Below are 11834 nucleotides of genomic sequence, written 5' to 3'. Positions count from 1 at the left end.
AACATGCCACCGGCTTTGTATAGTTCGGTATGCATCATTTAATGCATGAATATTGCTTTCAAGTTTCAACTAAATGTTGTAATTCTTAGTTCACAAATACCTTGTTGTTATCATGCATGATGTTGATGTATATATTTGTTGTTAAAGGTTATAATGTATAAAACCGGTCACATTTCATAAGAGAGATCTTGAAACACCATATGGATATCTTAAGTAGTTAGATTTGTTATGTTCTAATCGTTTATGCAATTATTTAACTTCTGGTTTTTGGTCGTCACATATAGAGAGACATACTTTTTGTTTGTAGCCTTGTAGGTTTTCTCCTGTTTCGGCCGTTGGTCTGCTATAAAAATGAAATGTTCGTAAAACGTGTTAATAGATTCTGAAGATCACTATAAAATTCTTTTACGTACTTTTTCATGCACATATACTATATGGTCGTCCTACTATAAGTGAATCCTTTTTTTTCAGTAAGTAAATCATTTTGTTACTAACATTAATTTAAGTATATATTTTTCTATTATTTAATTTACTTAAAATTTTAAACAAAGTAGAAAGTATATTAAAATTTGCATTATAACATTTTAAAATTGTTTCATCGATGTTTATACATTTTCAATACAACTTTCTACATCATGTATATATTAAGGAAATAATGATTCTCATTAATTCCGTAAGAGTGTGTTACATTAGTTTAAATACATGATTAAGCTAAAGGAGACTTAACCATACAAATAACCAATACAAACCAACTAAGCCGGTCTCTAATAGTATACAATAAATAAATACACAAGCTTTAAATAGAACAAATAGAAAATTGGTTTGTATTAATGTTGTTGATATGTCACATTTACATTCAAATCCGGTATAAACGCATATATCGAAAAAGGAAATTGATAGAGAGTTATTAGGTCTTTTGTAACTTTTTATTAAAATGTGTACACTTAATAGAAAACAGAGGAGGTACAATAGACCTATTTTGTAAAAGAATTAAGTTGATCATATGTGGTTATTATTACACCAAGCGAATTATGTGGTCATTATGACACTGAGCTAATTTATTTGATCATATGTACGCATCCGAATTTTTTTCTCATACGGCCATATGATATAAATACATTTTGCATTGTCCTGTTGCAGCCTTGAGCCTTGCAGGAATTTTTGGAGGTCCACTCGTATTTTATTTTAATTCGTATATCACAAAGATATGATTAATATATCTTAATTGCCTGGCTTATCCAGTAGCTTGGAAAAACTTGAGCGATTAGATTTTCATTTTATATGATTCGTGTACCTAATACAAAATTTGGGAATTTTCTCAAAATATCTGAATTTGGATTGTTTTATTATAACCACCGTGACATTATAATACATTGCATATGTCACCTTATCCAAGTATATTTTGCATATCCCGTTTTATCCAAAAATGACAAAACAAAGTTTTTTTTTTGTTTAAAGTGACAAAATCAGTTTCGGACTTATCAAAACACTACTCCTTTCGAAATGCGAAGGTCCATTCGATTTGTATTTGTATGCTCAAGCTATCAGCTAACAGCTTTCATCGAAATTTATGTAATTATATGTATCATTGAATATTGAATATGTTGTGTTTGTGACCATGTGTCATGAAACAATAGTCAAAGTCGGAAACATGAGTTGCGTATCTGTTCATGCTGTCTTTTTTTTTCTTTTCACTTTTTCTTAATTCTTACGTTAGCCGATGAGTTTTGAGTCTTCTGCCTATAGTTTCTTTGGGCTAAAGAATTGTTGGAGGTGAAAACCGCACCCCCAGTTTTCTTCAGTACAAACCAAAATCAGCATGAAATAAGTTCGGTTTACGAAGGAACTATACCAGAAACATTGAACCGAGTGAGTTTGTGGGTCGAACATAGCCCAATAAGCCGAAGTCGGTCGGAAACTTCTCAAAGAAACCGAGAAGTTCTCTGAGTTCGGAGGAAAATGGAAAGTTTCCGAATAGAATAAAGGAAATTGACGAGAAGAAAGGAAATTGTCGAGAGAAAAGGAAAATGACCGAAAGAAAAGGAAAGTTTTCTCGGTCCCATATCACAGAGAATACCCGTGAAAACCGACTTAAAAGACATATATAAAGTAAGAGGAATCGACACCAGAGGACAAAAAAAATTCAAGAGAAACTGAGAACTCAATACCTTAGTTTCTTAGTTTCATAAGTCTTAGTTTGTTATTCAACCGAACTCAGTTATATTATTGAATCGATCTAATAAAATCCGAGATTATTGATCTAAATTATTGTTTTGTCTCTTGTTCGATATTCATATATCAACAAGAATAAAGCAAAGTAAATTAGTATATTCTCCACTTTCTGTCGTAAAAATTCAAATCTGCAAAGAGCTCTCCAAGATCGACCAGTAGAGTTACCAACATTGGATATATATATATATATAGAAATATGTGTTCGTAGTAGTACTTCGTTGTTACACAAAAAAAGTGTTCGTGGTGTTAGTCCGTAGGTTTGTAGTAGTAATCCTTGACAAATTCAATCAACAATAAAAATGTTATTATTTATATATAATAAAGCTGTAATATGGTATAAATTTGTTTAGCAAACGAAGCGAGATGTCACGCTCTCAATAATGTCACACAGAAAAAAGGAAAACAGAAAAACAAGACTTTGGCGAAGAATTAAAAACTTTAGTAGTTAGATTGTCAATCAATTTACATCACATGCCTTAGAATATCACAATATTCCAATGCGAAACCAAAGAAGCTTCATTAATTATAGCATATCGTATTTGGTTAGCCCTTTAGAAACAAATTATTCAATGTTTTTTTTTTCCGGATTATATCCAGGTTAATCAAAAAAGAAAAAGAAAATCATGGGGTTTTTTAATCATGTAGTATTTTTTTAAGCCTAGCCTAGAAATCTGAGAAATTCTATGTAATGCAATTAGTAGATATAGATACACATACGCCTAAAAAGATGCAAAATTATTTATTAATCGATTGAACTAGCTATTGATTTGTGAAAAAATAAATATATCTTCGAAATCGCTGTCATGACTTTATGATTAAAAATTTGTAAAAAAAATTAGGTAAAAGATTTTTAATTAATGTCTCTACCTTCTCTAACATTTGTATACTGTACTGGTTAATTATACTTTAGTCGGCATATATATCTTCGTCGTCGCCTCGTCGGTATCCGGCGTTTTAAAACTAAGAAGCTTCTAAAAATTCGTACGTACTGTATAACATATGAATAGTTTTTTCTTTTTCTTTCTAATGCATGGTATTGTTTATGTATTCATAAATTGATGTTGACATCAAAAATAAATAAATAATTGATGTTGACATGAATGAGGAGAGCTTGCCACGAAGATGGTAGAAGCCGATAGAAGCTAATTAAAGTCCATAACTTTTTTTTTTCTTGAAAGTTACTAAAGAATAAAGACCACAATGTGACATTTTAACCCAAAATAACCCATAATTTGACATTCATCATTTTTTATAATTACTATACCTTACAATATGTTTAGAATAGCAATAATGAGTTTTTAAGATTTTTTTGGTGCTAAAATCTCATGATCCTTAGGGTTACATGTTTTACATTCATTGTTAAAAAGTTATAAGAGATCAACGGTTGTTCATCTATTTGTGATTCGTCAGTTAATTTGGATATTTATTGGAAAATATAGATATTTTTTCTTTGTGTGGTATTTGAAGAATCTAACAAAGTTGGTAGTCATAAACCTAAAGTTGTGATTGATATTTATGAGACTTTTTCCAAAAGTAATTGATGACTTTAAGGTGTTGACGATGGAATCCACACGGTTTACGGAATCTTCAGTTAGCTGAGACAAACATTCCACTAAAAATGTGATTTTAGAAAATTATTAACATGTTGTATAAATTAACATTTTAGTCTTCTCTGTTCTTGACATTTTCTTTGAAAACAATGACATTAGGATACATAATATTTTGTGTTGTAAGATTCAAGATAAGAACGAAATGCGTATAGTAATATATATATATATATATATATATATCTCTCTTTGTACTACAAGAATTCCGCAACATATAGTTACAATATTTGTGGAAAAATCAGACTCAAATTTTCCAATGGATAGACAGGATAGTCTTAACCTCTTCTTTGCAAAGAACACATTAGATACCATTTAATTACCTACGTAAATGTTATAAGCTAAATTTTGCTACCTATAACTAAATTATTGCTACTGTAATAATGAATTTGGCTAGACCAATTATTGAATTACTTTTGTAATCTTTATACTATCAAAGTGTGTTACCATTTAAATTTTAGTGGAGGATTGTCTTCACTCTTCATATGTATGAAATATCATATCGGAGACTTTAGAATGATCTTTTACACATATCATTCGAAATTTCGAATCCTCTAAGGAGGACATCGTTTTGGTTAGGACAACATCTTTGCCCTTTTTTCATCTTCTTTTGACGCAATTATGTATGTTTAGTCTTATCTCATTTTCTTTTGACTCCTCTATCTTTTTTTTTTTTGTATCACGATTTTTCCTTTCCAGTTTATTACTACTTTTGGAGCTACACTTGACAACCATTTTTTTATAATGTTTTTTTTTCATTTTTTTTATAATTACGCTTGTACTTATTTTCAATTAACCAAATACTTTTTTGGTAAATTATAATTATTTTTTTTCTTTTTCAGTTATATATATATATATATATATATTCTTGATTTCTATAACCTGAACGATCTTTCAATAATAAAAGGAAACACTTACGCAAAACCTAATTTTGTCGCAGAGCCTAACTAAGGAATACAAAATCCAAGCAAAATCCAAGCAATGAAAAATGAAAACTAAGTTTCAAAAGAATAGAGAGAAATGAAAAACACAAGCAAAGGCGATGGCCCCACACAAAAAAAGACAAGGTAATTAACAAAAAAGCGAGTGAGTAGGACCAAAAAATCAAAAATTGAAGAAGAAGAAGAAAGAGATAAAGAAAAAATGTGGCCGAATATAATAGAGATCGAGCACAGAAATGGGAGGGCAAACAGAGCAGCCCAATTGGCTAGTGTCCAACACAGGCGATCACCTACAAAATCTCACCTGTCCTTAGCTTCTACCTCTAACCCACTTCTTAAGTACTGTTATCCATAAATACACATAAGTCACGTACCAAAACCACCATCCACATCACCATATTATATCTTCACGTCTTTATGAAATTAACAAACATTATTAGTATTAACATTTTTTTTAACAAACAAATAAACATTATTTTAGTCACAGTAAGCACAACATAACATTTTCTGTTACAATTATTGGCCTCATTTTTTTTAAATATCAGATGAAGCCCAATATACAAAATAGGCCCAATACGAAGCCGAGAGAGTTTATCCTCAATCTCGACTCGGTCAAATTCAATTTTACCAACTGAGTCGTACCGGACTGGTTTTTTTTATATGACTCGCTCTTGTCGTCTTCCTCTGCAAAATCCCACACACAATGTTTCATAATTCATTTTTCGATGTAAATCTCATCGATATCGCAAGCTCGCAACGATGGTTTCTGTAATCTCAAAATGAAATTTCAGTAGCTGCTTGCCTGCTTCTATGCTTAACGAGGCACCTCTTCTTCTTCTTCTTCTTCTTCTTCCTCTCTCGACAATATGTTCAACACATACACAAACTCAGTTCTATGGCCGATTAGAAGTAGGAATCACCAAGGTTACTGCTCTTTGCTCCCCGAGAGATCTGAAACTTACCGATTTTCTCAATCATCTACATCGTCGAGGTGTTGCTGTGCTAGTTCTCGCTCACGCTGCTGTTGCTATTCAACGCCATCTTCTTCGTTTGTTAAGCCTAAGGTATCGATAAACCCTGGATTTGTGCTTTATGGGCTCAGACAATCCACACTTATTCAGTGGCCTTCGTTTCAAAGGAGGTTGCTGGTTGGTGTGGGTAGGCAATGCTGTGAATCTGAGGTTTACCCTTCTTGTGGTGGCACAAGAAGAAATCGAGGGTTTAGGCTTAGGGCTTCGGAAGAATGTGGTAGAAGTTGTTCTGATGATGTAGAGGCTATGATTTCGTTTTTAAGTGAGGAACTGATAGATGAGGAGAGAAATTGGAACTTAGTTAGTAGAATTGAAGCTAAGAAGAAAGTGAGGTATGGTGGTGAGTTCCGTGATGGAAATGTGAGAAAGGTTAAAGTTGAAGGAAGAGATACTCGAAAAAACAAGAATGATGACGGAAAATTAGAGGAGAAATATAGGCGAAATGGGATTAGGGAAGATGTGAAATTAGAGGAGGAATATGAGTGCCAACATTGTGGTGGGAGGAAGAAAAATTCTCAGCTGGAGAAAAATTCTAAATTGGACTCCATTGGGGAAACTTATAGGAGGAATGAAGAAAGGGTAGTTCGACCAAGAAGGACAAAGAGTTCGAGCTGTTCATCGTATTATTCACTTGGTTCTTCAGGGGATTTCGAAAGCGATACTGAAGATCAGGAAGATGATGTGGAATTTCATTGCGAAAGCCTGAGAAGTTCGGAGAAGAAGGCTGTTGAACAGTCAACCAATGGACTGAAATCTAGAAAGGAAGCCTCGAGGAGAAAGAGAGAAGAGAGCTCTAATGGAGTCGGTTCAAGCTATCGCAAGCAGGTCTTTGAGGAAGGGGAAAATTCAAATCAGGCAGTGAGTTTGGACAAGAGAAGGAGAAGAAGAAATCAGTTTAGTCAGACTAGTAGTAGATTGTCTGAATCGACGGGAAATTACGAAGAAGATATGGAAATTCATGAGATCCATGTCAACGATGAGGAAACCAATTCCCAAAATCAAAAGAACTTTGGTGGAAGGGAGGACAATAGAGTCTCCTCAATTCGTAATGATTTTGGAAGAGAAAACTTTGAGAGTTCTCAGCAGCAAGGCAAGGAAAGATTGGGGGCTCGTTATAGCAGTGAGGAAAGAGTGTCTGAAATGCGCAGAAGTGCCAAATATAGCAGTAGCCAGGAGGAAGGTATAAATGTGCTCCAAAATTTTCCAGAGACGACAAATTATCAGCAACCTCCAGTGGAAGAAAGGATATCTAAGCAAGCTGGTATGAGAATGAGTACTGAACGCTTCTCTGAAAATTCAGAGATTCATGATATGGACATCAGAAATACATATGTCTCCCAAAGCGAAGATCGGATTAGAAACCAAGAAGTACATGTTAGCTCGGTTTCCGGTTTGCAATCAGAAGGGAGGCAGCAAGATTGTCATGTTGAACAAAATCCCTTGCAAAAGATGCAATCTGACAGAACTTCTGTGTCTGTATCTCATACTAGTGATGCAGTAAGGTCTACAGAAATTAAGAGGAAATCTGAGAAGAGGATAATTGGTCAAGGAAGTACTACGATTGTGCGATTGAACAGCGAAGCAGAAAAAAGCGGTGCTTGGAAAGATTCTCGGCTAGATCATGCTAACTCGACAAGAGGAGGTCGGATGGCCTTAGGGTTGCAAAGTTCTCAGGAAAAGCTGTCTGAAGAGCCCCCAAGATCACAATCATCTTTAACTTTGGAATCGGGAAATAGAATGCAGCTGGTAGATCTGGTTTCAGAGGAGATGCAAGGATCTGAAACAACACTAATTCCTCCTCCTTCTCAGCTAGTAAGCAGAGGCTCAGGGCAAAGTTATGGAACTGGTGGAGCTTTTATTCAAGAAATTTCCCAGGGAACTTCAGAAACAGGTTATCCCACTGCCTTTGAACATCCAGGGGCAGGAGCTTTTGTTAATAGTCAATCTGCTGGAGAACTGATGAGATTTACAGCACACGAAGATGCTTTAGGTTCGGCCCATCGGTTTGAACAGTCATCAGAGAAATTTATTGGGGAGTTTGTGAAAAAGGCCAAGCATGAAGTATCAACTCCGGAGAATGAAGAGCGAAGACCTGAAAGCAATCAGTTGAAGAGGCGGGACTCAAGGCGGTCATCTGGTGGTTCAGGAGCAAAGGGACCTTCAGATGAAATGTGGGTCACGGATTCTGCTCAGGGAACTCCTCAACCAGGAGCCACAGAAGGGAATGCAGCAGAGGGAAATGCAAATTTCAAAAGAAGTGGTAGGTCCTTGTGGAGTGTTATCGCCGATATTGCTCGGCTTAGGTGGGGCTCACGAGCTGGAAGCCCTGACTCGAGTGCAAAGCCCACTAGAAAGAGTTCACCCAACGAGTCAGTTAGTAGTGCAACATGGTTTTCTGGACGTGAGCATGACGGAAGCAGTGATGATAACACAAAAGCGGATAAAGTTTTGCCACAAGAAGCTGCTTCCCCACATCAATTGGAGGTTAGTCAAACTTCGTCGAGGAGCCAATTTGTATCTTCTGATGCTACGGAGCTGAAGCAGCAATCTGGGAGGCCTGAAGGTGTAGTATCATCGCCATTTTCCACAATATTAGAAAGTGGCTCTGCATCCTATCGCATGCCTTCCACATCTGGTGATCAAATTGTTGGTGTAGATAAAGAAGAAGGCAGAGACTTTGAGTTTCGTCTTTCTGAAACAGCTTCGACAGAGGTGCCATTGAGACTGCCTAGTCGAAACCTGAAAAGATCTCCTGCTATCAAGGATCCATCAGAATCTAGTCCCACCAAGGTATCTAGCGATCAAAATGTTGCTCTGGGAAAAGTAAGTGGCTACCAGGCTCGTGTTCCTGAAATGGATGCAGTCCAAAAGCCGTTAATATTTCCAGGTCGCAACCTAAGGTCTCCTGTTCTAAAAGAACCTTCACAATCCCGTCCCAGCATATTATCTGGCAGTAGAAGCTTAAGAGAGCAGGTGGAACAACAACAACCTCTAAGTGCGAAATCCCAGGAAGAAACAGATTCCATATCGACAGGCTCCCCGTTGATACAAAGGAAACTTCAGAGGAACAAACAGGTTGTGAGGGACAGTTTTGAGGAGTGGGAAGAAGCATACAGAGTAGAAGCTGAAAGGCGAACAGTTGATGAGATATTCATGAGAGAAGCATTAGTAGAAGCTAAGAAAGCTGCTGATATGTGGGAGGTACCTGTCGGGGCTGTGCTGGTACACGACGGGAAGATTATCGCTCGAGGTTTTAACTTGTAAGTTTAATTTTCTTTGAACTCATTTTTAATCTACGTATATATACTCCTGTCGGGTTCATCTAACCATAGTCTTGTGTTTCAGAGTAGAGGATCTTCGTGATTCGACTGCCCATGCAGAAATGATTTGCATTCGAGAGGGTTCCAAAGTACTTCGTTCATGGAGGCTCGCGGTAATCTTTTCTCTCGTTCTCTTAAAAACCTCCCTCATGGCCATGGTGAAATATATACTTTCGTTACATTGCAATAGCAGGAACAGTATACTATTATAACAAGAAGAGTTTTAGTTTTGGCGTTATGATGCTTGAATTTTTGGGGCAATTATGGTCTCGAGTTTGATAAAGTTGATCGATAGGGAAACGATTTGCAAATAACTTAAGTTATTCTTTCAACAGGATACGACGCTCTATGTAACACTAGAACCGTGCCCAATGTGTGCGGGAGCAATACTTCAAGCAAGGGTCAACACTCTCGTGTGGGGTGCTCCAAATAAGCTTCTCGGAGCAGATGGCAGCTGGATCAGGTAGCAAATAACTTCTGAAACTGAAAAAAAAATGTTTTTGCAGAGTCAAAATCATATGAACAAGATTTACGTTTCAGGTTGTTCCCTGGAGGCGAAGGAAATGGATCAGAAGCTTCAGAAAAGCCAGCGCCTCCGGTTCACCCGTTCCATCCCAAGATGACAATCCGTCGTGGAGTTCTTGAATCAGAATGTGCTCAGACAATGCAGCAGTTTTTCCAGCTAAGGAGGAAGAAGAAAGACAAGAACTCAGATCCACCCGCTCCTACCGATCATCATCATCATCATCCGTCAAAACTCCTCAACAAGATGCATCAAGTCTTGCCATTTTTCTGTCTGTAGAAGCTTACCTCTCCAACCCCTATAGTGTTTGAACGAAGAACAAGTTTTTTGCATCTGGGTCTGTTCACTGTATATTTATGTCCACTGTAATTTGTTAAAATCTAAAGACCAGGTTCTCAGCTTACAAGAGCAAACAGATGTACTCTTCACTGGACCTATGGAATTGAAAAAAAAAGGTACTTAACAATTTTTACTCTGTAATAGGATTTCTTATCTACTCTTGAGAGACTTTAGTTTTCTTCTTTTTTGGACAAATGTAATAATGTTTTTTTCCCTAAATTTACACGTCCTGTGTTGGGAAACTTGACACCACGACGCTGACGCTTCTTCAAGGTTTCCCACCAATGGGATTTCTTGCCATGGCTCTGCAACTTGAGGTTTTTTTTCTTAGAGTGCCTTCTTCTATGTCTCATCATCTGTTCCACTAGCCCATGAAATTGCCCATCTCGTCGCTGCTTATGTTTAGTCAGACCTTTGGATTCAGATTTCATCTGTCTCCTCTCAACTGCCTTTTCTTTCTGCTTGTGGTGAAAGTTCCTCTGCAGATGCTTCCAAGGTAATGACTTATGGCCTTGGTCCTTGTCGTTGCTGCGATGGTGGTGGTGGTGATGGTGGTGAAAAACTTGTCCAACCTTGTGCGTTAGTCTTTTCAACAGATCTCTTGATCTGACTCTCTTTCCCTTTCCGTATGACGGAAAAGAAGAACTGACTTCAGAGTCATCAATACCACTCTGTGGTGGATATGATGAGACCGACTCGGAGTCAGAGTCGGTGACACTCTCTGCCTGAGAATCCCAGTTTGAGGCAGAGCTTGAGGCTGTTTGGTCAAAAGAAACTAGTTCTTCGTCATCATATTCGGAGCTTGTCCCAGTCCGGGTTCTCCAACTTGCTGTTTCACTTTCATGATCCAACAAAGTTGGTTTCATGATCCCACTCTGCAGCATCTTCTGTGAGATTGTGCTACTCTGACTTGGCTTCTTGACACCAATGGGAGGAGGCAGTAATGGTGGTGGTCGGGATTTGATCTGAACAAACTGATCATTATCATTACTCACACTTATTACCTTGTGACTCATTGGCATGTAAGTGCTCCTTATACCAGACAGAGGTGGTTGAAAGCTTTGTCTGCCTTCTTCTGACTTGCAAGACCTTGTTCTATCATCAGATTCCACACGACGACTAGAAGCAAATAAACTTAAAGCTGAAAGCTGAGTATCGATTCGTTCGATTGCGTCACCAATTTCTTGTGTTAAACCATCCTTCTTACTAGGTTTGCTCTTTTCCACATTCGACGGTTGTAGATCAGTTCCAGGCAGAGACAAACCTAACAGTTTCGCAAGTATCTGTAACCAATTAAAATTTCAGGAAGCGGAGAGTAACAAAAGAATCATGAAGATGGATAAGATACTAAACTCAGATAGAAAGTGACCTTAGACTGTGTAACGAAAAGTTCATGGGTGGCAAAATCTAGCAATCTCTTTAGTAGAAACAAGGTGTTGTCATCCAACTGCAAATTCAAGGATTCTTATAATGTTAGATTATTACTCGAAGAAGACAAGAAAAATATTATTCTCAGGTTGAAAATAAGAATTACCGAAGAATTACCGAAGAGCGCACCTTATATGCCTCTGGAACATATTTATCCCTTGCATTTGAATCGACAAGACCGTACAGTCTTCTCAGGGATTGAAGATTACGTTCTACGTTATCAGGCTCCATCAAAAAGTATAATACAGAAAAAAAATAAAAACACGAAGAAAACACGAAGAATAGGAAGAAGAAGAATAGAAGAAGATTTAAGGAGACAGCGAAGAAGAAGAATTAAGAGATGCAAGAAATGGTGTCGAACAAAATAACCAATTGCAACGTTTTTTTATTTTTATTTTTCGATTGCATATTTATAT

The 11834-nt window shown here is 36.8% G+C and overlaps 2 protein-coding genes across 3 annotated transcripts; one reads left to right on the top strand and one right to left on the bottom strand.

Moving 5' to 3' along the window:
- Positions 1-5476: 5476 nt before the first annotated feature.
- LOC18009362 (tRNA(adenine(34)) deaminase, chloroplastic) lies at positions 5477-10117 on the top strand. 2 transcript variants are annotated; one of them, XR_002899901.1, is made up of 4 exons: positions 5477-9068; positions 9159-9241; positions 9464-9591; positions 9669-10117. XR_002899901.1 is itself a non-coding variant. In XM_006391043.2 (4 exons), exons 1-4 carry the CDS (start codon positions 5644-5646, stop codon positions 9928-9930), a joined length of 3903 nt encoding a protein of 1300 aa, XP_006391105.1. In that variant the 5' UTR covers positions 5477-5643; the 3' UTR covers positions 9931-10117. The 2 variants fall into 2 exon arrangements, 1 of the variants encoding a protein (XP_006391105.1); XM_006391043.2 differs by having other exon boundaries at positions 9154-9241.
- On the bottom strand, positions 10038-11649 carry LOC18009361 (protein KOKOPELLI). The gene is made up of 3 exons (XM_006391042.2): positions 11548-11649; positions 11360-11437; positions 10038-11273 (listed from the first exon to the last, which is right to left on the bottom strand). The coding sequence occupies exons 1-3, from the start codon at positions 11647-11649 to the stop codon at positions 10161-10163; spliced, it is 1293 nt and encodes a 430-aa protein (XP_006391104.2). The 3' UTR covers positions 10038-10160.
- Positions 11650-11834: the final 185 nt, after the last annotated feature.

The sequence above is a fragment of the Eutrema salsugineum genome, unplaced genomic scaffold (assembly GCF_000478725.1).
Source record: "Eutrema salsugineum unplaced genomic scaffold, Eutsalg1_0 scaffold_9, whole genome shotgun sequence".
Lineage (NCBI taxonomy): Eukaryota > Viridiplantae > Streptophyta > Magnoliopsida > Brassicales > Brassicaceae > Eutrema > Eutrema salsugineum.
The sequence above is the reverse complement of the archived record's forward strand: the minus strand, read 5'-3'. Positions and strand labels throughout refer to the sequence as shown.

What these genes read in the sequence shown, in the direction of transcription:
- LOC18009362 (XM_006391043.2), top strand. Translation starts at nt 5,644, where the DNA reads ATGTTCAACACATACACAAACTCAGTTCTATGGCCGATTAGAAGTAGG. An exon ending in ATCGCTCGAGGTTTTAACTT is followed by an intron (nt 9,069 to 9,153) that starts GTAAGTTTAATT and finishes CTTGTGTTTCAG; the next exon opens with AGTAGAGGATCTTCGTGATT. An exon ending in GCAGATGGCAGCTGGATCAG is followed by an intron (nt 9,592 to 9,668) that starts GTAGCAAATAAC and finishes TTTACGTTTCAG; the next exon opens with GTTGTTCCCTGGAGGCGAAG.
- LOC18009361 (XM_006391042.2), bottom strand. Translation starts at nt 11,649, where the DNA reads ATGGAGCCTGATAACGTAGAACGTAATCTTCAATCCCTGAGAAGACTG. An exon ending in ATGTTCCAGAGGCATATAAG is followed by an intron (nt 11,438 to 11,547) that starts GTGCGCTCTTCG and finishes TTGAATTTGCAG; the next exon opens with TTGGATGACAACACCTTGTT. An exon ending in TTTTCGTTACACAGTCTAAG is followed by an intron (nt 11,274 to 11,359) that starts GTCACTTTCTAT and finishes AATTGGTTACAG; the next exon opens with ATACTTGCGAAACTGTTAGG.